Genomic DNA, 24410 nt, shown 5'->3' with positions numbered 1-24410 from the left:
GTTTTGTATGCTCTGAGGGCTTGGGAAGGGACAGGTAAGGGGTCACCTGAGGCTGGTGCTGAGCTGAGGGAGAGGGAGGCATTTGTAAAGTAGGAGATGGTAAGTTTTCCACCAATGCTATGGGAGATGTGGTAGCTGGGGCCCTGGGGCCCCAGCCTGCACTGGACTCATGTTGGTGAATGATCTTCCTGAGGCTAAAGCTGTGCTGACTTGTTTTCGGCTTAGTACTGTGGCTTGTCTGTCCTCTTGAAGTCATTCTTGCTTTCCTGTTGTCCCACTCCTGAGCTGTCTAGGAACCATTCCTAGGAGGCTAACCTACAAAGTGATTTTTTTTCTTAATCAGTTGTGGGGCTTGAATTTAGGGCCTGGGCACTGTCCCTGAGCCTCTTTGTGCTCTACCACTCGAGCCATAGCACCACTTCTGGTTTGCCAGTGATTAGTTGGAGATAAGTGTCTCACAGGGACTTTTCAGCCTGGGCTGGCTTCCAACCACAATCCTCAGATCTCAGCCTCCTGAGTAGCTAGGAGCCACTGAGTAGCATGAGCCACTGGTGTCCCGTTCTACAAAGTGATTTTTAATAGAGCCCCTCTAATTTTCTGCATTCCTGAGAATCACATGGGATGCATCCATTTTACTCTGGACTTCTGCTCTGTGTTCTTGCCTGGCAGGTGATATTAAATGCAGGATGCAGAATTTCTGCTACTTGAACTATACAGAAGATACTTAAGGCTTAGGAACGGGATGAAAACATTGAGAAATGATAAGGGCAGTTTCAGTGGAGCACCTGTGACAATATGTCAGTGTCACTTCCAATGAAGTTAGGTCACAAGGCAGTGGATGCAGTTGTAGGCACTGAATCTTAGTGTGTTTTCCTCTCTCCTTCCCTCCCTTCTTTTTTCCTTCCTTCTTTCATTTCTCTCTCTCCCTCCCCCCCCACCCCCCCACCCCTGATCTAGAATTTGAACTCTGGGCCTTTTACTTCCTAGCCCATGCCTTCAGCTTATTATTCTTATTGTTGTTGTTGTTATTATTATTGTCAGTTGTGGGGCTCAAACTTAGGGCCTGGGTGATACCCCTGAGCTTTTTCACTCAAGGCTAGTGCTGTGCCAAGTTGAGCCACAGCTCCATTTCTAGCTTTCTAGTGGTTAATTAAAAATAAGAGACTCATGGATTTTCCTATCCAGGCTGGCTTTGAACTGCAATCCTCAGATCTCAGCTTCCTAAGAAGTTAAGATTATAAGTATGAGCCACTAATACCTGCCACTTTCCATTATTTTTGAAGAGTCTTTTATTTATGTCTTGGGCCGGGCTTGATCTAAGCTCCTCCTATTTATACTCCCCTTGTATCTGGGATGGGACGACAGGCACACACTACCATGCGCAGCCCTTTCTTGGTTTAGATGTGGTTTCACTTTTTGCTGGGGCAGGCCTTGAACCATAATCCTTCCCATCTCTGCCTCTTAAGTAGCTTTGATTATGGGTGTGAACTACCATGCCTGGTTTAGGGTAATCATTAGGAATAGAAACTTTTCTAGAAACCTTAGATGGAGGTTCTCATCTTCTGGGCCAGAAAAAAAAAAAAGAAAGAAAACCATCCATACATAGAGAGCCAGATATAATTTCATGGGTTTCTAAGAATCCTGTGGACACAAACCCCAGGATAAAGGAAAACCAGTCAACCCACCTGGCAACTCAAGAAACGCACTAGTTATCCGAGAGACGCTCCATGCCAGGACTGCTCTCTAGAGAAATAGTTACTGATGTGTCCTTCAGTGTGCACGCCCACGTGTACTACAGTTCTACACGGGAGCCTCCCCGCAAGAAGCAGAAACGTGGTTCTGGCCTACAAGGCTTTGTGATCGGCTTTCTGGCTATAAGTTCATTCCCTCCTATATTAGAGTGGTGAGGAAGTGACTTGAATCCGAGAAGCTGGGTCTCTCGTGTGCTGGTCACCAGCTCTCTCTGACGTTGGCCCAGTCAACCTGCACCATACTTGTGACCCAGAGCACCAAATCCCATAGGGAAACAAGGCCAGGTATGTTTAACAACTTGGCAAGTGATGAAGAGGGATCACAAGACACCAAGGAAATCATAGGAGACAACAGGTTAGTACTGGGAAAAGTAGTTCGGTTAGATTTCACCTTACCACCATATGCCAAGATAAATTCCAGATGGATTAAGAGTTTCATGTAGGGACTGAGGCTGTGGCTCAGTAGTAGAGTTATTGCCTGGCATATGGACACTCTGGCCTCTTCAGTCCTTGGTGTGTGTAGGTGGGGAGGGGAGAATGACTGTGTGTGTGTTTTAAAATAAAAGAAGTAGAAGAGCTGGGCACTGGTGGCTCAGGCCTGTAAACCTAGCTACTCAAAAGGCTGAGATCTGAGGATCAAGGTTCAAAGCTAGCCCAGGCAGAAAAGTACATGAGGCTCTTTTATCTCCAATTAATCACTAAAAAAGCCAGAAGTAGAATTGTGATTCAAGTGGTAGAACACTTGCCTTGAGCAAAAAGGCTCAGGGACAGCATCTGAAATAGCATCTAGGCCCTGAGTTCAAGTCCCAGGACTGGCACAAAAGAGAGGGACAGACAGACAGACAGACCGACAGACAGACAGAGGAGAATGTGTTGTCTCATGAAAAGTTTGGCATGAAGTTGCAGAGACAGTACAATACAAAACAATCTGCAGAGTTGATTAAACTTTAGGCTTAGTGTGTAACTCTGTGGTCAAACACTTGCCTAGCCTGTGTGAGGCCCTAGATTTGATCCCCAGCTCTGGGGAAGATCAGGTTTGGTTTTCTTTTGTGTGTGTGTGTGCCCTCCTGGTGCTTGAACTCAGGGTCTAGGCACTGTCTCTAAGCTTCTTTTGTTCCTGGCTAGCACTCTATACTTGAGACACATCACCACTTCTGGCTTTTTCTGAGTAGTTTGTTGGTAGTAAGAGTCTCATGTACTTGGCTACCCAAGCTGGCTTTGAACCGGGATCCTCAGATCTCAGCCTCCTGGGTAGGCTAGGATTGTAAGCATGAGTGACAAGCATCCAGCCTGTATCAAGTTCCTAATATAAACAATGCCTCCCAACTGAGCAAGTATCATAAACCAAGTTCACAGATGAACTACAGATGGCGGTATGTGAGACAGTGTTCAAAATGACAAGTTCTCTCAGAAATGCAAAGCTTCAAGACTCCATTTCCCACTCAGTAGGCATAGTTCAAGATAGTGACAATATTGCCACCTTGGGAATGGAGGGAGAGGGAGGGAGGTTCTGTCACCTTTGCCAGTGGGAAAGAAAGCTGGCATTTTTTTTCAAGAAACAAATGTGTTGTAAGAACTGCTTCTAGAATCTTCTGCCTGGTCCTTTTGTCCACTGTCTGACCACAGCCTCTCCCCTTTGAGCAGTCTGTCTCCCAGGCAGTGCCTTCTGCATTTCCTCTCTTGTCTCCTTCTTTCCTTCTCTGACCAGAGTCAATCAGCCAAGTTCTTCTCAGACCTCACTCTTCACAATCAGCCTGGCTGACCCTTTTCTTTCACTTGTTCTCCTACACCTGGAGTGCGGGGTGTGGTCCAGAAAGATCATCCAATTGTACGGGTCAAAGCTGTCTGGCCTTCCAGCTGAGCTGGGCTTTCCTTGGCTTCATTCCTCATCCTGCTTTTCTGAGCCAGACTTTCACTTTCCTAGCCTGACACCCACTCTCCTTGGATGACCTGCCTCCAGATCTCCAGAGAACACTCTTCCTTAATGCCTAGGGCCCCCCATCCCACCACCTGAGGGAGGCAGCTCTCCAACCCAGGCCTCTTCTCAGGGGCGTGGCCCCCAGCCTTCCCTTTCTGCACTGCCTTCACAGTCAGCCCGCTGCCTGCCTTCTCAGGCTCCTCCCTCTCCTCAGTGCCCAGCCTCTTGGCCTCCAATACCTGTCCTAGTTATTTTTGTATCCAAGGGCCTAGCCCAGCACAGCCACCCAATAAATATTATTTTAATGAGTAAGGCCCAAGCCAGTCAAAATCCTTAAAAATTTCTAGAATGGAAAAAATATAGATACCAATATTCAGCTTTAGATGAAAATGGGAAAAAAATTATTGAAAATGGATATTGAAGGGCCAAGATACCCTCATCTCCTCCCCCTTTGCCCCTCCTCCCTCTGCCTTAGCCTCCACTCCCCTCTTGTCTCACCTCATCTGTCTCTTGGGCCATAGTTGCCTCACTCACACCTCATTCCTTCTAGTTCCCTTCCCTAGCAGCTGACTCTTCTTTCCTCCTTTCCTTTCCTCTCCTCCCCCCCATTCCCTTTTCTTTCCTTCCTTCCTATTCATTTGTTTGAGATAGGGTCTTGCTATGTGGTCCAGGCTGGCTTTGAACTCACAGTCCTGCATCTTTTCCCCTGAGTTCTGGGATTGAAGGAAGTGCCAGCAACCCTGGCCAGGGCCTCCTCTGTTCTCTGGCTCTCCTCTGCGCCCTGGGTTGCTTTCCTTTGCCTCATCCTCTCTGCAGGAGCAGCTTTCCTGGTGAACTTCCTGACTTTCCTGAGATCTACAGTGTCTTCTGCACCTCTTGTCCAGGCATCCCTCAATGTGTCAGAACTGGAAGCAATCTATGCTGACAGGGCCACGCAGCTGTGTTCCCAGACCATTCAACAGAGGCCTTTACTTCTGCATTCCAGAATGTCCTCATTCACTGCCCCTCACAGCCTCCAGGCCATCCTTCAGGGGGAAGGGTCCTCACGTCCAGCCAAGCACTTGGGAGACCCTTGGTGGCCCTGCAAGGCTTTCACTTCCCACCCACAAAGGTCGTTCCATACCTCAGGAAGAGCTGCCTGTCCCCTGCTCTCTGTCCTGGGTCTCCTCTTCTCAGGCACCTTGTCATTGCTCTGGTACTCTAATAGGTCTCCTCTTTCCCATCTTTCATATTCTTCCAAGAGACTCATCCACAACCACCTGTGACTGACTTCATGTTCGTTAGGCACTAGGCCCAATTTGAATGGAGTTCTAAAAGCACTAAGTTCTATACTTACATCCCCAACCTTTTTCTTTATGTTCCAAGATCTTAGAGACCACAGAAGTTAAAAGTTTCCATAGTTGAACATTAGCAGTTTTGTGTTCTTTTTTTTTTGTTTTTTTGGCCAGTCCTGGGCCTTGGACTCAGGGCCTGAGCACCGTCCCTGGCTTCTTCCCACTCAAGACTAGCACTCTGCCACCTGAGCCACAGCGCCCCTTCTGGCCGTTTTCCATATATGTGGTGCTGGGGAATCGAACCGAGAGCTTCATGTGTAGGAGGCAAGCACTCTTGCCACTAGGCCATATTCCCAGCCCCACATTAGCAGTTTTTAAAATGCCACACTATCCTGGCACTTTCCTAGAAAGTAGATAAAATTTCCAGTTTTCATCGTTCCTGATCTCCTTGCACAGAGACACTGAAGGTTTAAAGTCAAGAAAGACATTGGAGGTTGGAGGCACAGCTCTGTTGGTAGAACACTAGCCAGTGAGCCAAAGCAGCAGGTACTGAGTTCAAGTCCCAGTCTCAGATCTTTAAAAACAAAAAAGAATGCCACTGCCTGATGCCATTCTGAAGGTATTCTAACCTGAAGGTACCCAGGTACCTGCCCATCCCCCTGTGGCTCACTCACCTGTCTGGTCCCCTAGACCAAAGTGTCTGTATGCACCGATGCTGCAGAACAGTATTGCTGATCAGCATTGGCCTGGGGAAGCTGTTTGCCATTCTTCCTTCAGGAGGCCTTGCCACCCTGATGGGTCAGCACAAATGCATTGCCTTGGCTTTTCTTCACATCCCCTTCTGCTCCCCACCCACAGGGCCCACAGTGAGGGCTTGTTGAGATGAGTTCTTGTTAGCCTTTGTCACTCAAAACATGTCTTTCTTTTGAAGGAATGTGTTTGGTGTAGAAATGTAAGTTGTCAGTTCTTCTCAGCACTTCGATGATCTGGTCTTATATTAACTATTATTCTTATTATTGCTCCCTGTAGGTACAGTGCCCTTGCCTGCTTTAAGGCTTCCTTATGGGCTGAGCATACTGGGATTACACCTGGGATTACACCTGTAATCCCAGTTACTCAAGGTGGAGATGGGGAAGATCATGATTTAAAGCCAGCCCAGGCAAAAGAAGCCAGCAAGACCCCATCGTAAATATAATGAATGATACAGGGCTGGGAATACGGCCTAGTGGTAAAGTGCTTGCATCCTATACATGAAGCCCTGGGTTCGATTCCTCAGCACCACATATATAGAAAAAAGCCGGAAGTGGCGCTGTGGCTAAAGAGGTAGAGTACTAGCCTTGAGCAAAAAGAAGCCAGGGACATTCCTCAGGCCCTGAGTCCATGCCCCAGGACTGGCAACAAAAACTAAACAAATAAATATAGTGATACCAGCTATGTAGGACACTTAAGTGGGAGGAGTATAAAGTCTGCGGCAGATTCCAGGCAAACACACAAGACCCTATTTTAAAGTTGACTAAATCAAACAAAGGGTTACAGTGTGGCTCCTGTGGTTGAGTACCTGCCCAGCAAGTGGGAGGTCCTGAGTTCAACTTAAATAATAGCTCCATCACCACCACTCCCAAAAACATCTTTTTTTTCCCACAGTTTGATTTAGATGTTTTTACTTATGTTTCGCTTTGTATTTATCTAGCTTATGGTTTTCTGAGCACCTTGGATCTATGGGTTAATATCTTTTACTAATTTTAGAAAAGTTGTTTGTGTGTTTGTTTTTTCCAGTCATGGGGCTTGAACTCAGGGCCTGGGCATTGTCCCTGAGCTCTTTTGCTCAAGGCAAGCGCTATGTATACCACTTTGAGTCACAGCTCCGCTTCCAGTTTTCTGGTGGTTTATTGGAGATAAGAGTCTCACAAGGGGCTGGGGATATGGCCTAGTGGCGAGAGAGCTTGCCTCGTATACATGAGGCCCTGGGTTCGATTCCCCAGCACCACATATACAGAAAACGGCCAGAAGTGGCGCTGTGGCTCAAGTGGCAGAGTGCTAGCCTTGAGCAAAAAGGAAGCCAGGGACAGTGCTCAGGCCCTGAGTCCAAGGCCCAGGACTGGCCAAAAAAAAAAAAAAAAAGAGTCTCACAAACTTTCCTACCCAGACTGGCTTTGAACCATGATCCTCAGATTTCAGCCTCCTGAATAGATAGGATTATAGGCGTGGGCCACTTGATGCCCGGCCTAGAAAACTTTTATGTTGACTCTAAAAGTACTTCTGCTACATTTCCTCGTCTTACACACACAGTATCATTACATGTGTGCTTCATGGATCTTGACACTTGGTAGCGACTTTCTCCATCCTTTTCTCTCCCTGTGTTTTAGTTGGAGTAACTTTACCTCATCTGTTCATGCATGCATTTCTCAACCTTTTTACTAAATACTTCCCTGCATTCGTTCTAGATGCTCTAGATGTTCTAGAGCCCTTATGAGACAATTGCAGCAACTTGATTGTCTCTGGGTCTAGTTCTGTTGACTGTAGGCTTACGTTTTCTCCCCGTGGCCACTTGTGACTGAATGCCAGCTGCGTGTGGAAAGTGGGAACACCATAGTCCTTCTGCCAGCTGTGCCTATGGGAACTCCAGCCAGTCTCTCATCTGTATTTGAGTCTGAGCTATGCTGTTGCTACAGGAAGGACAACCAGCATTTGCCTTGGGGAAGGCCTTGTTTATTTGAGGGGTGTTTGCCCTCATTGTCAGCATGCCTGATGCTTATTTTCAGGCTCAGGGTTTCTCCCAGGCTTCTCCATCACCCTTCAGGAGCCTGGAGAGAAGCAGCAGTCGGCTCTGCCCCTCCACCAAGCACTGTTTGTAGTTCTTGCCCTAAGTGCCAGCAAGTTTCTTGGTATTCACACCTCACCCTCAGACTCCAGCAGGCCCCACACACCTGAGCTTTGAGGGTACTTTCTCCCCAACCTCATCTCCAGTGCTCCTTACCTGACTTCTCCCCACCCTCATGGGCTCTGGGACCATCAGAGTCCACCTTTCCAATGGTTCCAGGGGCTGGCCACAGAAGCCAGCACCAGTTTCAGAAGAGCTTTCTGGTGTCCTACTTCTGTTCTTTGGGTCTCTCCTGTCTCCTCTGTAAGCATCTGCAAGTTCATTACCTTCTCTGGGTCTAGATGTCTCGTCTCTAAAATGGGAATGGTCATAGCATCAGTTTCACGGTTCACTGAAGGGTGAGTGGGTCCACAAATGTGAAGCATGGATTTGGTGGTTGTGAACAAGGCCTCTGCAGGAAGCTGCTAGAAACCCTGGGCAAGCTCCTTAGCCTCTCTCCAATGTAATTCTCTCCTCTATGACTGTGGAGTTGTTCCTGGCATGCCTAGAACAGTGCTGAGCTCTTGCCCTGGTGCTCCCTGTGATGATGACAGTGACAATGATTGAGGGGACCCTGCTCCCCCCTCCCCCGCTCCTTGTGCTGGAGGTGAAGCATCGTTTTCCTCGACAGTCTGAGGTCCATCTGGTCAGGGCCTCATCTTACTCACCATGGCTTGTGGTGAGGAAAGCAGGCACATATTTGTTTAATGAGTAAAGCATGAGGCTGGTGGCAAAGAGTGCGTGGCAGCGCTGGGTACTGGGTGGATTCGGTGCGGTGCTGGAGAGCTTCGCTCAGTCTGGGCCAGTGTCCTGGGGATCCTTTCGAGAAGCTTCATTTTTAAAAAGCCCTTCAGAAAAGGGCCCTGGTGGTGTTCCCCACCCTGAGCTCCCTCCTTCCTCCCACCACAGCTCCCTCACCCCAGTTTACCTGGTGAACAGCTTTCCCTTTCACCCTCTGCCCCGAGTGAATCATGGAACTTTCTGGGCTTCATGGACCCAGAGGAGCCCAGTTCTCAAACTCTGAACGCTGTATGCCTTTGTTAGATCAGCAGCATTGATGGTGCATTAATGGTTTGTAGATGCAAGCCTGCGTTTGCAAAGCCACCTTCCCTGCCTCTGAGTGCTCTGCTGTTTGATTGTCATCTCTTAAAAATTGTGTGAGAGGGGGCTGGGGATATGGCCTAGTGGCGAGTGTTTGCCTGGTATACATGAGACCCTGGGTTCAATTCCCCAGCACCACATATACAGAAAACGGCCAGAAGTGGTGCTGTGGCTCAAGTGGCAGAGTGCTAGCCTTGAGCAAAAAGAAGCCAGGGACAGTGCTCAGGCCCTGAGTCCAAGCCCCAGGACTGGCCAAAAAAAAAAAAAAAAAAAAAAAGTTGTGTGAGAACATCAATGCAAATAGAGAGCGAGGGCCGGAGAGCAAAGGGCTGTAGAGCTATATTTTTAGATCACCTGGTTAGCTTGTGGCAGGCAAGAGCTGAGTGTAGCAAGGAAATTTGGGTGAAAACCAACCAGCCCACAGCCCATAGACACTAGTTTGCTGTCTGTATAAGAGTTCAAGACAGGTCCATGTCATGTCCCTTGGTAATGGTCCTGCCTTAGCTTCCACACCTACGAAACAAAATAGGGGAACAGAAATTGCCCTGTAAGTGTTCTTATAGTAAAATGAAATAGTGTATGCAAAAGGGTGCTCGTGAAAGAAAATAATGTACTAAGTAAATTTAACTTGTTAAATGTGTGTGTCCCTTTGTGTTTGTGCTTACTAGGAAAGGGCTCTACTATTGAGCTACATCCCAACCCTAAAGCCTTTTCAATGTTAGGATTAGAAATCTGGTGTTGAATATTAAGATCTCTCTTTTTTTTTTTTTTTTTTTTTTGCCAGTTGTGGGGCTTGGTCTCAGGGACTAAGCACTGTCCCTGGCTTCTTTTTGCTCTAGGGTAGCACTCTTAGCATTTGAGCCACAGTGCCACTTCTGGCCTTTTCTAAATGTGGTGCTGAGGAATCGAACCCAGGGCTTCATGTATATGAGGCAAGCACTCTTGCCACTAGACTATATTCCCAGCCCATAATAAGACAGTCTATGAATTCCAGTTTCTATGTTTCGTTTCCTTCTTTTCCTTTCCCTTTTTATTTATTTATTTATTTTTTTGCTAGTCCTAGGGCTTGAACTTGGGGCCTGGACACTGTCTCTGAGCTGCTTTTGCTCCGGCTAGCACTCTACTACTTGAGCCACAGTGCCACTTCTGGCTTTTTGGTGGTTAATTGGACTTTCCTGTCTGGGCTGGTTTCTCAGTTCTCAGCCTCCTGAGTAGCTAGGAAAACAGATATGAACCTGGTTCTTTTCTGTCAGTCATGGGGCTTGAACTCTGGGCCTGGGCGCTGTCCCTGAGCTCTTCAGCTTACAGCCAGTGCTCTACCACTTTGAGCCCAAGCGCCACTTTCCGTTTTTTGGTGGTTTATTGGACATAAGATTCTCGTGGACTTTCCTGTCCAGGCTGGCTTGGAACTGTGATCCTCAGATTTCAGCCTCCTGAGTAGCTAGGATTATACACTTGAGCCCCCAGCGCCCGGCTTCTGGTTCTTTCCTCAATTACAAAATTACAATTTTCCTGGTGCTTTTGAAAGTGCTTTATTTTGAAGTGGCTGATGTCTGTGTACCAGGTAATGGAGTACTCCAGGCCCTGCCCCATGGTCAGACACAAGGGCCTCCATTATTGCTCCCTCCTGCTCCTGTTTCCTTGGCAGGCATACTGCCCAGCTCCTGTCCTGTGGCCTGGGCAGTCCAGACCCCTCCCAGGGCTCTTTCCCAGTACTGACTCACCCTGGAGGCCTGTCCTTGCCACACAAGCCATTACTCTTCCATCTGTCCCCTTGTGCTTTGAACAGGTTGGTTGTTTTCAATTCTGACTTTCCCAGGAGTTTCTCAAGGGGAGAAATGACTCATTTCTCTCACTTTTTTTTCTCCCCTCTCCAGTTCTTGACATTTAGTGAAAACACCATAAATACCAGGTGAATGACTACAGATCTGACTGAGGTCTAGCATCTTGTAGCAGGCCCACCCTGGGTGGGGTGCTCTATAGTGGGAGGGTGGCATAGGCTCCCTGGGAACAGGCCCCCTGAGAACTGCTGGCCAAGGCATTCCTGCAGCCTCCTTTCCTGGGGCTCCGAGCTCAGCCCCTTAAGACATTAATCCTTTGATGGAGAGTTTGCTGCCAAACCGAGTTTCTGTTTACTGTGTGACTCGATTCCCCTTGGTGCCTCCATCCCACCCACTGCGGTCAGAGCCGCCATTGTTTTCTGTGCACAGGCTGCCCGTGCCTGCAGGGCAGTGCGCATGGCTTTTTGTCTGTGCACCCTGTGCTCAGCAGCAGCTTCCTCCAGACAAGCTTCAACAGCTTGGTCACTTGGGAGTATCATTCTTAGACGAGACTTTGGCTCTTTCTGCAGGCTATTATAATTCCTTCTACTCCTCAGGACAGCTAACATCCCATGGATACTCACTAGGTTCCAGGGGCCATGATAGGTTGGAAATACAACCAGTATGGCGGTAGTGGGTCTTGAGCTCTCAGGGTCTCTCGTTCTTCCTTGGCTTTTTCACTCAAGGGTGGCACTCTGTCACTGAGGCACAACTCCACTTCTGACTTCTTGCTGATTAATTAGAGAGAGGAGCCTCACAGACTTCTCTACCGGGTTGGCTTTAAACCTCAATCCTTAACAGTCCTCAATAGCTGGTATTACAGACATGAGCCACAGTGCCTGGCATATTATTTATATTTTATATTTAGGATCACTCATCTTTTACAGTGGAACAAATGAGACTGAGGACTGCAGCTTGCTACAGTGACTTCATTGGGCTCCAAACGCAGAGGTGTCTGACTGGGCCCTGGTCCTAGCGCTTGTGTGTCCTGTGTCGTTCTCCTTAGAGCCTGGTACCCACTAGTTGTTTGGCCCAGTGACTGACTGTATCTGTGAAGACCACAAAAAGAGAGCAGATGCCATTGAGATGTGTGCACCAGTGATGAAATCCAGGCAGTTCTGACCTGGGAAGAGCAATGACCACGCCCAGAGCTTAGTGAATCCTGTTGCTCTGTGCCTGCCAGCCGTGTACTGCTGGAGACTTGACCATTGCTGGCCCTGGCTGTTCTCTAGCACTCTACCACAGCGATCTCACAGCTGGCTGCACTTGGGAATTGCCTGGGGAGGTTTTTTCTTTACAGAAAAAAAGAGATGGGGCCAGGGTCTACCCCAGAGGACAAGTTCCAGTTCTTGGTTGTTCTAAGTTGGGGCCCAAACACTAGTGTTAATACCGTTTTTAAATAACTTTATTGGCTGGGTGTGGTGGCATATGCCTGTAATCCTAGTTACTCAGGAGTCTGAGATCTGAGGATCATGGTTCAGAGACAGCCTGGGCAGGAAAGTCTGTGAGACTGGTTTTGTTTTGTTTTTGTGGCCATGGGGCTTGAACTCAAGGCCTGGACACTGCCCCTGAGCTCTTTGCCCAAGGCTAGTAGTGCTCTACCACTTTGAACCACAGCTCCACTTCTGGTTTTCTGCTGGCTAATTGGAGATAAGAGTCCATGGGCTTTCCTGCCCAGGCTGACTTTGAACCACAATCCTCAGATCTCAGTCTCCTCAGAAGCTAGGATTACAGATATGAGGCACCAGCACCTCACTAAGACTCTTATCTCCAATTAAGCACCAGAAAACCCAAAGTGGAACTGTGGATCAAGAGTGTTAGCCTTGAGTAAAAGAGCTCAGGGACAGTACTAAGGCCCCGAGTTTAAGCCCCACAGTGACAACAGCTGGCTCAGGTGCCATGCTCTAAATTATCACTTGACTCTCTTGCTTTGTATTTTGAAACTTTTTCTCTTTTTGTGGATGGCAGGGATTAAACTCAGACTCGTTCTACCACTGAGTAAGGCTGGCCTGCCTTCCTTCCTTCCTTCCTTCCTTCCTTCCTTCCTTCCTTCCTTCCTTCCTTCCTTCTTTCCTTCTTTCCTTCCTTCCTTTCCTCTTTCCTTTCTGTCCTTCCTCCCTTTATTCCAGTCCTGAGGTTTGACCTCTGGACCTGAACACTGTTCTTGAGCTCCACAGCATCACTTCCATCTTTTTCTCTGATTTAATTAGCGATTAGAGTTTCACAGACTTTCCTGCCTGAGCTGGCTTCAAACCACCATCCTTAGATCTACTGAGTAGCTGGATTATAGGCCTGAGCTCCCAGCTGGTTATTACCCTTAACATCTCTCTCTCTCTCTCTGTGTGTGTGTGTGTGTGTGTGTGTGTGTGTGCGTGCGTGCGTGCATGTGTGCACGCGCTGGTATTTGGGCTTAAACTCATGGCCTCTTACTCTCACTTGAATTTTTTGCTAATAGACAAAGCTTGATCACCTGAACTACACCTCTGCTTTTGGCTTTTTGCTGGCTAATTGGAGGTAAGAGAGTCTCACAGACTTTATTATCCAGGCTGGCTTCAAACCATGGTCCTCAGATCTCAGCCTTCTGTGTAGCTAGGATGACAGACCTGAGCCACCAGCACCCAGCTTGCATTGCAATGTTTTGACCATTTAAAAAAATTGAACAATCTTAAAGTCAGCTGCCTCCAGGGCCAGGCAGGTGCCACAAATGACTGCAGTGGGGCTGGGGAAGGAGGCCACGGGAGGCCTGCGAGAGAAGATGGAGAGTCACAGATGGAGAGTCACAGTGTGCTTGGTGGAGGGGAAGTTTCCTTGGACATTGCGGTAGGCAGGAGTGGGGTTTTGAGACTTGTGGGCCATGTGGTTAGAGCGAGGCTAACAGATTCCACTTGGTGTGCCAGAGAGGAAAACAGCCAACTGAGCAAACAAAAAGCTGTGTGCACAAGCTTACACGTGTAGGAAAACGATAAAACTCTACCGAACCTCTTTTAAAATAACTGTCCATGTTAGGCACTGATTAGAATTCTAGTAACAGTGTAAAGATTAAGACTTATATGGTCTTTGTTATTGTCCTTAAAAGTAAAAAGTAAACCGTATAGCCCTATCTTGGAGAACCTGTTAAATATATGTAAATACGTATCCTATTGTTGGAGAAATAATTCAGAATATAGTACTCTTCTATTTGCCCCATCCATTGCCAACATGCTTTCTCTTTTATTACTTCCCCTCCCAGAAATGTCTTTCTTTTTTGCATGTTATACATTGCAACAGCTTATTTCCAGTACCACCCCTTTAGAGTTCTATAAACTCTCTTTTAAGACTTTCTAAATTACTTTGTGGAATGTGTAGCAAATTGTTTCCTGGGTAAAGTGTCAGAAGGTCCTTTATTTTTGAAATCCAATTAAGAAGATTTCAGATTCCTTCCCAGAAATTCAAGAAGAAGGCTGATCTAATGAGATAAAACAGTCAGAACTGGCTCAGCAGTCTTCCAGCTCAGTATGAAACGAAATGCCTTCACTCAAGCTCAGCACAAAGGCTCGAGTGGATATTAGCAACACTTGTAACAGGAGATACAATGTTGCACAAAATGGGATTTCCCAGGGACTGAAATTCATTCCTCAGCTGTGGGTCTGGTCTCCTTAACTTCACCCCAGTACAGATTTCATTGCAATGTTGATCTTTGGAGCTGTTCATATTCCTCCATGAGTTAAAGCTTATTTTATCAAAGTGCATTTAGATAGCTCCAGAATTAAAAAGAGCTTTTTCAAAATTCTTAATATCCTTTTCCTTCCCCCCCCCCCCTCCTGGGTCTTGGACTCAGGGCCTCAGCACTGTCCCTGGCTTCTTTTTGCTCAAGGCTAACACTCTACCACTTGAGCCACAGGGCCTCAGCACTGTCCCTGGCCTCTTTTTGCTCAAGGTTAGCACTCTGCCACTTGAGCCACAGCACCACTTCCATCTTTTTCTGTTTATGTGGTACTGAGGAATCAACCTCAAGGCTTCGTGCATGCTAGGCAAGCACTCTACCACTAGGCTACATCCCCAGCCCTTCCTTTTCATGTTAATGGACATATCAAAGTGGCTGTGCAAAGTAGGAAACAGTAGAATGGTGATTCCTGTGTGCAAACCACAGGCCAGCATTGTGGACCCAGAGTTTGGTGTTAGTCTTGGTGCCCCAGCCTCATTTGCCATCTCTAGGCAGATTGTGCCTGGATGCCTAGGAATCTTCTGCTCGGAGATCTCAGATGCAAGGGATTGAACTCTGGGAAAGCCAGCTTCTCTCCACCTCTGAAGTGCTTCTTGGGAAAGGACAGAAATTCCACTTCAACGTCAAAAGCATTTGGCTATGAGAAGTGATTACAAGGATTGGAGTTTCTTGGGAAAACATTTTTTAACCTGTGCAGTGAGAAGGGGCCAGCACGCTCAGGCCTGTGGGCCAAACCTGTCTGCCAAATGGGTCTAGCATCTTAAAATTTTTTTATTTTTTTATTTTTATTTTTTTGCCAGTCCTGGGCCTTGGACTCAGGAGCTGAGCACTGTCCCTGGCTTCTTCTTCTTTTTTTTTTTTCTTAAGGATAGCACTCTGCCACTTGAGCCACAACACCACTTCTGGCCATTTTCTATATATGTGGTGCTGGGGCTTCATGTATACGAGGCAAGCACTTTTGCCACTAGGCCATATTCCCTGCCCTAGCATCTTTAAATTAAAAGGGCAGTATAATACTTCATGACACACATGAAGTTTGACTAGCACAAGTCTAGGCTCATTTAGGGATGCGATGTGTTACCTACTGCTGCCCTTGAAGCGCTGAGTCACAGAGGCAGAGGCAGTGCCCTCTGCACACCTGGTGTGAAACCTAGCCCGTGAGCCTGGTGGGCTCGGCATGCCACCTTGTTTCATGTAGCAAAGCGGGTGCCGGCTTATCTTGATCCTGGGGTACTATGGAGCCGTGACAAACAGGGAAGCAGAGCTGTTTGTTGTTCCAGTCTGTAAAGATATGTCCACGTGTGTGTGTGTGTTCTCATGTGTGTAACCATGCCCTGAAGTCAGGGTTTCTCAGCCTTGACTCCGCTGATTTAAGACCTTCCTGAAGACATCCATGGACCCCCCAGAACCTCAGAATGTGTGGTTACCTGGGCAACCACAGAGCTAAGGCTGATGGTGGAATTGGTGTGTCAGTGGGCAGGAAGGATTACGAGTGGACCGGTGAGTCACGCCAAGTCCCCAGAGGAGGCTGTGGCTGGGGAGGAAAGCACAGAGCACACAGTGCTGGCTTTCCTCATGCAGGACCAGGGCCAAGGAATGTGGGCGGCTTCTGCATGCTGGAAAAGGAAGGAAATGGAGTCTCCTCTCCAGTGTCCAGAAGGGACATCAATGTGCTGACACTGATTTTAACTCAGTGAAACCTATTTGAACTTCTGACCCCACCCCCACCCCAGAGCTCTATAAGAATGCATTCATATAGTTTGAGCCAGTAAGTTTGGAGTCTGGTTTTTTTTTTTATTAAACAATAGCAAAGAGATATAAGGTAGGATTACCCTTTGTATTTAGGGGAAAGCAATATATACTATATATGTGTGTATATGTATGTGCATGTATATGTACATATACATACACTGTGTGATATATATTATATTAGTATATATAGTACATATATAGAGAAACATTATATATATGTGTATGTGTGTATATATATATATATATACATACATATATTTGTCTCTACTCACCAGATACAAGTAGCAACCATAAGAAACAAGTCTCTAGGCCTTGCCAAAGGTCCCCCCTCTCCCCGCAAGATGTGTAGGGAAGGGCAGCCCCTTCTCATTGAGAATTGGGTGTTTAAATTTAGGAACACTGGGAGAATGACACACAATCAGTAATAGTAATTCAGGATGTGGGAGAATGACATTAACTTCCCTTTAATATAAAACTGAAAAATCCATAGTACTGTAGGTCATCTTTTTGTAGCAATTGTTAAAATGTAGCTTGTCAGGGGCTGGGGATATGGCCTAGTGGCAAGAGTGCCTGCCTCATATATATGAGGCCCTGGGTTCGATTCCCCAGCACCACATATACAGAAAAATGGCCAGAAGTGGTGCTATGGCTCAAGTGGCAGAGTGCTAGCCTTGAGCAAAAAGAAGCCAGGGACAGTGCTCAGGCCCTGAGTCCAAGGCCCAGGACTGGCCAAAAAAAAAAAAAATGTAGCTTGTCAGTGCCCTTAGCGCTTGCTTGTAATCCTAGCTACTCAGGAGGCTGAGGTCTGAAGATCAAGGTTCAAAGCCAGCCTGAGAAGAAAAGCCCCCTTGAGACTCTTACCTCCAATTAACCACTCAAAAACCAGAAGTGGTGCTGTGGCTCAAAGTGGTAGAGCACTATCCTTGAGCAAAAGAAATCAGGAATGGCACCTAGGCCTTGAGTTCAAGCCCCACAACAACAACAACAACAACAAAAAGACTGGCTTTGAAAGACAGTGTGGGTCACTGTGAAAGACAAAGCTGCTTTTCTACCTTGCTTCATTGAATACTTTTCTTACTACCTCTTCTGAGGCAAAAGTTCATTTCTTGAACCTTTCTCTGCCACTGTGACTGCCATCTCCCCTGCTTTCATTCAGTGTCTTTCAGGGCCTGCTGTGGGCACGAGGGCAAAGCCAGGTGCCTGGGGCGTGGGTGGGGGGAACAGTGATGAGTGTCTGCCTCAGGTCTCAGCATCTGTGGAGCCTGCCGAGGGGAGGAAGGGAGGGGTCAGGAAGACCCTTTCTGCTCCGTGGGAGACCAAAGCCTGTGTCCATGACATGGACTTGGGTGTTCCTGTGCTTGTAGCAATGCCAGGCTGATTCGATATTTGCCCTGGTCTGAGCATTTTCCATCTTTTTGTTAGTTTGTTTGGGTCTGGGAATATCTGTTTCTTCCTTGCCCAGCAGATGAGCTGGATGAGTCTGGCTGTTGAGCACAGAAAGCAGGCTAGAACTGACCACCCCTAGTCACAGGAAAGGTGAACAGATCAAGCCCAACACAGTGCTGCTACTTTGAGGCTTTGGGGATTACGAGGGGAAATGTGCTTTCTGCTCTATCATCCATCATTATTTAAAAAAAAAAAAAAAAAAAAGTAAGAGAAAAATCCTGCCTGGGGTAAGCCTTGCTTGAGTGCCTGGTGAGATTATGGATTGGTCTACATAGGAAAAAACAAGTACCGGCGCTACCCAGCGAGTGGCGAGTTCCTTCCTGGTCCGTATTGTTCTTCCAGTTATAGACAGGAAACACTCGAGTGTGTTTTCAAGCTCAGAACACTGGACACAAAGAAGGCTCTGACAAAGCACAAAGCTTAGGGCTGTACAGCAAAATGTCTGACTTAAAGTAATCTGACTGAGCAAGTGTTATTTTTATTATTAGATCACATTGTTGGCTGTTTTCTGCTGCCTTTGAGTGTTCACTCTGTTGTCTTCTACCCCTAATAAACTTTAAAAACTCAAGCTAACCTACCTCATACTTAGCTAGCAGGGAAAATACCATGGTCAATAGTTGGGGAAAACCCAGCAAGATTTCCTAGTAAGTTTGCTTGCCTGTAGAATGAGCACCATGTCAGTGATTTGAATACTGAATGATTATTGCCAGACATTGCTCAAGTAAAAACTCCACATCTTTGATCAAGATGAACTCCTTCAAGATAATTCGGTAGGGTATCAGTGACTCATTCCTGTAGTCCTAGCCTCTCAGGAGGCTGAATCTGAGGATTGCAGTTCAATACCAGCCTGGGCAAGGAAGTTCCTGAAACTCATATCTCCACTTAACTCCAGAAAACTGGAAATGGAGTTGTGGCTCAAGTGGTGGAATCCTAGCCTTGAGCAAAAAGCTCAGGGATAGTCCCCAGGCCCTGAGTTCCAACTCTAGGACCAGCCCCCCCGCCCCCCCACCCTGCTCCAAACATTAATTAATTTAATTAAATCAGCATATGAACCAGTCACCGGGAAGAGAGGGTCAGATCATTTGTGTCCACAGTCAGGCCAGCAGAGGGGGCTCTGTGTAAGATAGCCCCCCCAGTTTCTGTGCTACCTTCCACAGCCAAGCTCTGACCCTCAGGCTGAACGCTTTTCTTTTGAGCTTGAGAAAATGTCGGTAGGCCTTCCCACTTTTCTCTCATACGGAGAGAGGGAAGAGATCCCAGAGTTGAAATGGAATCTGTCACGGGAACAGGGACCCCTGCAGATGTTTGACCCTGGGCAGAGACCAGAAAGCAAGCCACTCACTGAAGGGTGGTGTTGTGCTGGAGGAGGGGAGGGGAGGCTGTTGGTGAGAGGAAAGGAGGAGGTGGGGATCTCTTGCCGGGTGTGCTCCTGCTAGGCTGCCAGGCTTGTCTGACCTCTTAGTCAGCTGGTCCTTGCTCCGCTTACTGAGCATGTCACTTCAGTAATGCCTGCTAGTGCACATGCCAAGCAAGGGCTAGGATGGCATATTTGGCCCGTTGCTGGTAGAATTTTCTCATAGAGTTAAGAGTTGGCCACCCGTGGGCGCTGAGGCCTTGACTGTGTCTCCAGGCTCTGATCCTCTGGCCTGGAGCGGTATTCAAGCCAAGGCAGAGTTCCAGTCTCCCCTGGAATTCAGTTCTCCAGGTTAACTGGGCCTCTCTGTTACCCTGGCCATGGAATCTTCTGTGGCAATGCCCAACTTGACTGACTCGCCACTACCCTTAAGCAGGCTGGAGAGGCACCAAGGTGCTGCTCTCTCCTACCCATAGCTGTGCTGCTTTGAGTTTTGTGGTGCTGTGTGTGTGTGTGTGTGTGTGTGTGTGCGCACGCGCACACACATGCTAGTCCTAGGGCTTGAACTCATGGCCTGTGTGCTGTCCCTGAGCTTTTGTGCTCAAGGCTAGCACTCTACCACTTGAGCCACAGCTCCACTTCTGGCTTTTTGGTAGTTAATTGTAAATAAAGGTCTCAAGGATTTTCTTTCCTGGGCTAGCTTTGAAACCTCGATCTTTAGAGCTCAGCCTCCTGAGTGGCTAGGATTACAGGTGTGAGCCACTGTCACCTGGCTAAGCTTTGTGTTTTGAGGTCATTTTAGTCTCGCTCTTTTTTTTTCTTTCTCTTCTCTTGTATTGGTTCATGGCCAAGGGTCAGGCAGCCCTGCATACTGCCATGCAATTTATAAAAAGTCAGACGTCTCTAGTTCATTCTGAACTCTCCCTGACTCCACTAATAATTCTTTCTCTTTAAAAACTTCCTTGTGGGCTGGGAATATGGCCTAGTGGCAAGAGTGCTTGCCTAGCATGCATGAAGCTCTGGGTTCAAATCCTCAGTACCACATAAACAGAAAAAGCCAGAAGTGACGCTGTGGCTCAAGAGGTAGAGTATTAACCTTGAGCGAAAGAAGCTCAGGGACAATGCCCAGACCCTGAGTTCAAGTTCCAGGACTGGCAAAAAAATTATAAATAAATAAATACTTCCTAGTTACATCCATGTCTTGGGAATTTGGTAGGTATGTTAAGAGACTTGGCTCATGGAACTGGAAGTCCACATGGCACTTAGACGGTAGCCATTGTGGATGGTATGTATGGCAGCAAGGTGGCTTTCTGGATGACAAAGACATCTGTGCTGGTCATCTTTCCATCACTGTGACAAAATCCCTAGCAGGCCCACTTAGATGAAGGAAGGCTTGCTGGCCTGGTTTCACAGGCTTCAGTCCATGATGAGTGGCCTAGTGACAGCAGTGGCCTAACTTCCTCCTCCTAAAGATTCCACCACCTTCCCATAATGCTACAGACTACACATCAAGCCTTCACCACATAGGTCAACTGTTTGACCAATCAAGAATCCCTCTTCTGATGGCTAGCCCCCATTTTGGTTTTAGGGAAGGAAAGTTGTGAAATAACCTTGTTTCTTTTTGAGTTAAAAAAAGAAGGAATACCCAGTTGTTACTGTTGCCTGTTTTTGTCTAGACATGTGTTTATTTGCATAACATTTCTTAAGTGTGAAGCCTAGGAAGAGATCCCTTTCTTTTCTGGCTGTGGGGCTTGAACTCAGGGCCTGGATGCTGTCCTTGAGTCTCTTTCGGCTCAAGGCTAGTGAGTGCTATACCACTTTGAGCCACGGCCCTATTTCTGATTTTTGAGTGGTTATTTGGAGATAAGTCTCACCGGGGCTTTTCTAAAAGCCCAGCCTGGCCCGGAACTCTGATCCTCAGGTCTCAGTCTCCTGAGTAGCTAGGATTACAGGTGTGAGCCACTAGTGCCAACAAGACATGATCCTTTTAAGAAACAAAGGTTAAGCTTTGAGAGAGGAATCCTCTCCCCCTCAAAAGGGTGGCCTCAGGCCTCCTCCAAGGAGGTCCTGAGCAGGAAGGGGGAGCCCATTTCCAGATTCACTGAGTTAGAATGGAGTCCTCTGTGCTTCCTGTGAAAGGGTGGTTTAAAGAAGCAATGCACTGGGTGATTCTGTACCTGCTCAAGTGGAGAGCCACTGCCTGAAACCATGGATTCTTGTATTGGGTTACAATTTTCTGCAAGCATTGCATGCATGCACACAGGCACTTGCATGTTTGTTGGTGCTGGTGCTTGAACTCAGGGTCTAGGTACTGTCCCTGAGCTTTTTCATGCACGGCTGGCTCACTGCTACTTGAACCACAACTTTACTTCCAACTTAAAAAAAAAAAGTTATTATAAAGGTGATGTACAGAGTGGTTAGTTACAGAAGTCAGGTAGTGAGTACATTTCTTTTAGGACAGTGTCACCCACTTCCAGCTTTTTGATGGTTAGAGATGAGTCTCACTTTCCTGACCCCTAGGCTGGCGATCCTCAGATCTCAGTCTCCTGAATAACTAGAATTACAGGTGTGAGCCACTGGCACCTGGCATTGTTTTTGTTATTCTTTGGTTTTTACTTAACCTGCCATCTAATGCGAACATGAGTGAACTTTCCCCATGGGTTTCACAAGTTGTTTCTCAATCCTGGATTTTAATTCTGAACTTTTTTTTTTCCTCCACAGAGCTGAGAAAACAGAAGTCCTCAGTGAAGATCTATTACAGGTAACCAAATAAAGTGTTCTTAAAGTGATCTGTTTAAAGACATAGAATGAAAAAAAATATATCCAGGGCCTATGGTTTATATACTTCAGTAGGACAGCACTTTTCTTTCTTTCTTAAGCTGGAAGGGAATAAAGCAAATGAGCTTGGTTTGGGCAGGAAAAGGAAGCAGCAGAGTTCGTGGTGATAGCAAGGGGATGTGAAACCTCCTGGCATGCTAGGCTCAGATGGGACTGCCCTGTCCTCCAGTGCCAGGTCCGGGGAGGGGCGGGGCCTGGCCAGTCCCTGGCACTGGGACACAGTCATGGGTCCTGGGCAGGCGGAGGCTCTAATCTGCTGGCCAGCCAGTGTCCTTTGGTAGGCAAAGAGCACTGTCAGCTGAAGACAAGGCCTTCTAGCCACAGCTCAGAGCCCGGGTCTCCATCCCTCCCAGGCTCCTGCTCACTCCCCAGCTTGGGTCCTGGTGACCGGGCACCAGTCTGATACCATCCTGAGATCCGACCTTCTTTCCTCCCACTCCCTTCGGTGTATTCTGGCTGGCACCATTCCACTCCACCTGCTATGATTCTCTTAACCCTGTGCTGGGAGTTTCTCCTGGATACCAGATGCTTTCTGCCCACTCCCTAATGTGCAGATGAATTCTTAGGGAGACAGGTCAGCTTCCTTACCTGTCTGCTTGCTTTTTGTGTTCTATAACCTATAGCAGGTCTACCCACATGAGCACCTGAGGACCAAACGTTCACTCCTGGGTGACTGTCTTCCTTTGTAGAAGAGGAACTGGCATAATTTAGGGAAATGCTGCTTTTACCTCACCAGGACGAAGCACCCTTGTAAGTCCTCGACCATCTACAAGTGGCCTGTGGTCGGTCCTCCATATTCACTGGTGGAGAGGAGCCTTGTGACAAGGCCTGGTGTTTGGCTATCACCTGTGCCTCCTCCTGCTCACTTCAGTTCTCACTGGATGACTTGTAGCCTGGTGAAATGTTAGCACTAAGGCAAATACCTGTTACACTGTGTTGTTAATGGAATAGTGACTAAAAACAAAGTCTTCACAAGTTAGTACAGTTGTTTTTTTCTGGAAAACTTTTAATCCACTTAGCTAAATGTATGCATGTGAAACTTAGGTTTGGGGTTCAATTTTACTTCCCTTCTGGATGCTAGGAATTTAACCCTGGGTTTTTGTGCATGCAAACAATGCACTCAACCACTGCCTACCCCCATAGCCTGCTTGACTTTTAAAAGCATTTCTTCCCTTCCCTTTCTCCCTTCCCCTTTTCTCCTTTCTCTCCCTTCCTTCTTCCTTTTTTGTTGTCTTCTTTCAAGACTAGAAGCTTTTAAAAAAATTAAATAGATATTTTTAATAACTTATTAAGGAAGCATAGTTATTAATATGCTTAATATCTATTCTTAGTTTTTGTCATGGGTTTTAAATTAATTTTCAGAGTTATACTTAAGCATGGTAGGTCTCCTCTCCTCTTCCTACATCAAATACAGAAGTGATCTGGTGTTGTCTCATTTACACCCTGAGACCAGAGGCCTGCACAGGCACCTGGAGATGGTTGAATGCTCATGGCCATGACCATGGGGAGGAGGGCAGTATCTTACCATTGTCCCTTTGTGTAAACGTCTGAGAGCTTTGCCAGTCCCCAGAAGCTCCTGCCTTAATGGCACAGATCCTCACTTCTGCTACTTCCACAAGTGTTTTCCCTCTTCCCTTCCTGTGTGAACATCCTGGGCCGCTTCTGACTAGCTCTGTGACCTTAGGATTTCCCTTGCCTGCTGGTACCTCAGGTTCTAACCCTCTCCAGGACTGATGGTCTCACACCAATGAACCGCTGGGAGGGCTTAATGAGTTAACCGTGGCAAGTCCAGATCATGGAGCTGGGAGGGGTAGTTTGGTGTCATTCTTAGGATCACTGCAAGCCACAGAGATGTATGTTGTTTCTCGGGTGAAACAACCAATGATTTGTTCTTCTCCTGTTTCTTTCTTAGGTCTCTTAGAGCCTTTCATGGGCTGAATTTTAGTTGGGTGGAGTTTTCCCAGGGGGCTGTAGGTCCCAGGAGAACAAGAACCCCAAACTTGTGTTGTTTTTCTAATACCCAGCCCATGGACCTAATAAATACATGTCCTGTTTGCTCACTCGTAGTAGGTGAGCAGCTCCTAATGCCAGGAGAGACTGTGCTGCGGACAGTGAATGAAGCAGACCAGGCTTATAGATATCAAAATTAATGATATCAAAATTACATTAAAATTCCATATCAAAAGTACATGATGATGTAAAGAATGATATCAAAATTAAGCTACAGACCTTTGTTTTGTTTGTTTGTTTTGCCTTGTGGCAAATGTTTGAAAATACTGTCACTGCAAGATGAGGGAGGTGATGGGGAGCCTGCCTACCAGATCTGGGGTCTGGGGGCCAGAATGTGGGTCTGAGGAGGAGCAGCCTGCGTTGAGATCTTTCAGGGAAGAGGTGCAAAGCAATGTGTATTCTGCTTCGAAAATGTTGGCTTTTCTTGAAAATAGAAAGCATCCCCAAGGGCTTGCTCTGGCTCTTCATGAGTCATCAGAAGACACATTTTTGGCATTCCTTCCTGTAACAAGCAGCTCTCTTTGCCATAAACAGCCATATTCCAGGGAAGCTGCTCAGGATGTGGGTCCCTAAGCCAGCGTTT

The 24410-nt window shown here is 47.1% G+C and overlaps 1 protein-coding gene across 4 annotated transcripts in view; it reads left to right on the top strand.

Annotated features, from left to right (window-relative positions):
• The window catches only part of Arhgap17 (Rho GTPase activating protein 17), an 84628-nt gene that overhangs the window by 11748 nt on the left and 48470 nt on the right, over positions 1–24410 (top strand). For all 4 annotated transcript variants that reach the window (XM_048331987.1, XM_048331982.1, XM_048331986.1 and 1 more), the window contains exon 2: positions 21701–21740. In XM_048331987.1, the coding sequence (XP_048187944.1) occupies positions 21701–21740 (40 nt within the window). The remainder of the gene's footprint in view (positions 1–21700; positions 21741–24410) is intronic.

This window comes from Perognathus longimembris, chromosome 23, assembly GCF_023159225.1.
Source record: "Perognathus longimembris pacificus isolate PPM17 chromosome 23, ASM2315922v1, whole genome shotgun sequence".
Classification (NCBI taxonomy): domain Eukaryota; kingdom Metazoa; phylum Chordata; class Mammalia; order Rodentia; family Heteromyidae; genus Perognathus; species Perognathus longimembris.
Note: the sequence above shows the minus strand (reverse complement) of the source record. Positions and strands in the feature narration are given on the sequence as shown.